This window comes from Laccaria bicolor, genomic scaffold (genome assembly GCF_000143565.1).
Source record: "Laccaria bicolor S238N-H82 LACBIscaffold_256 genomic scaffold, whole genome shotgun sequence".
NCBI lineage: Eukaryota > Fungi > Basidiomycota > Agaricomycetes > Agaricales > Hydnangiaceae > Laccaria > Laccaria bicolor.
The window spans coordinates 7,653-9,691 of NW_001890112.1; the positions used below are offsets into that span (position 1 = coordinate 7,653).

At 41.4% G+C, this 2,039-nt stretch overlaps 1 protein-coding gene across 1 annotated transcript; it reads left to right on the forward strand.

The window, feature by feature from the left end:
- Window positions 1-99: 99 nt before the first annotated feature.
- LACBIDRAFT_303658 (uncharacterized protein) lies at window positions 100-384 on the forward strand (the record flags this gene model as incomplete). Its single annotated transcript, XM_001890975.1, has 1 exon — window positions 100-384. The coding sequence occupies one exon, from the start codon at window positions 100-102 to the stop codon at window positions 382-384; it is 285 nt and encodes a 94-aa protein (XP_001891010.1).
- Window positions 385-2,039: the final 1,655 nt, after the last annotated feature.

Sequence of the window (2,039 nt, forward strand, 5' to 3'; positions counted from 1 at the left end):
TTTAAAGCAGTATGCTGAGGCTAATTGGTTGTTTTTGCAGCGGTCCGCATTGAATGGGCTAAGGCTCGTGCACGACATTTGAGGTGGACCGAGGAGGTGATGTTGCTAAAGGAAGAGATGCGACGGGTTCGCAAGACGTTGGAGTGGAGGGCAGCATGGTGGGAACAGCATCGAGAGGGATGGAAAGGCCAAGACGAGGCAATGCAGGAAGGTATAAGAGCGTATGCGACCCAGCAGGCAGATATACAACACGGCCTTCACACTCGCTTTACACGGCTATGGGACAAGCCACTGGTACCATTTTGTAGCCAAGAAGATAGTAATGAGGGAGCTGGATCCTCTCTTGATCCCCTCCTGGAGTCCCTGGTGGAAGAGGACGAGTAGTGTCGTCCTGTACCTCTTTTCCATTTGTTTACATTTGTTTACCTGCAGCTTCTTCAATATGAACATTAGACACGGGTTTGAAACTACAACACCCTAGTTTCTGCCCAATATCAGGCTGGAATTACCTTGAGGGAGGTAAGAAAGGCCAATCCTACATTTATTCTGTCCATATATGTGGGAGGAGGAGCAGCATAATGATGCTTTTAGAGTTGTTTACATTTGTTGTGCAGGAGCATCAATTCCCAAAGGTCATCTGAATTCAGTTCACCCAATCCATCCATTTCTGACATACAGAGCGTTAGGAACCAGTTCTATTAAATCTAAATATAATACAGGATATATTTGGAGTGATTTGCGAGGCTTCTTTGTGGAAGAAACACACACAGATGCGAAAATATTGTTCTGGAGCCCAAAACAGAGGTTTGTTTGCAGATATTGACACATTGACTGAAAAACAAATACAGGTCATCAATGGATTATTAGGAATACCCCGAAATTATACTGTGGAGGCACCCTGGACCAATCCATATCCCAAAGATCATGGTCATGACCATGCTCTACGCAATAGGCATAGGTGGATGGGTCCAGTATACAAGGCATTGTCTTACAGCTATGGGTGGCTCGTCAGATTGCTGAACTTATGTTTGAAGAAGTTTACAAACTTCACGGTCTACCCAAACATATAATCAGTGACAGGGATGTTTTATTTACAAGCGTGTTCTGGGGTCATCTCCACACACTAGTGGCTACCACTTTATTTCTATAACCTAGACCCAAGCCTAGAGGGTCATTTCTATAACTTAGACTTAAGCCTAGAGGCCATATCTATAATGCTTAGGATTTTTTGAAAGGCATTTCAAATGTAGGCCTGGGTATTTCATAGTGAATTTTCCATAGATACCCAGCACATTTTCTGCAAAATTTCAAATGCAGCCCTGGATATTTCATTGCGATTTTTCAATAGATACCCTGGGCATTTCATTGCGATTTTTCAAATGTATCCCTGAGTATTTCATTGTGATTTTTCAAATGTATGCCTGGATATTTCATTGCAAAATTTCAATGGATACCTGGTGCATTTCATTGCGATTTTTCAATAGATACCCTGGGCATTTCATTGCGATTTTTCAAATGTATCCCTGGGTATTTCATTGCAATTTTCAATAGATACCCTGCGCATTTCATTGCACTTGTTCAAATGTATCCCTGGATATTTCATTGCAAAATTTCAATGGATACCTGGCGCATTTCATTGGGATTTTTCAATAGATACCCTGGGTATTTCATTGCGATTTTTCAAATGTATCCCTTGGTATTTCATTGCGATTTTTCAATAGATACCCTGGGCATTTCATTGCGATTTTTCAAATGTATTCCTGGGTATTTCATTGCAATTTTTCAAATGTATCCCTGGGTATTTCATTGTGATTTTTCAATAGATACCCTGGGTATTTCATTGCAAAATTTCAAATGTAGCCCTGGGCATTTCATTGCGATTTTTCAAATGTATCCCACATGTCAGGGTCCATGCAATGGGCTTCCCCGGAGGGTGGTCACATGACCAATTACCAAAAATGGTCAAAAAACGAAAGTTGTAGCCCTACACTGTAGCTTCCCGAATCTGTTTGAATTATGTTCTGAAGTGCTCCTGTGTG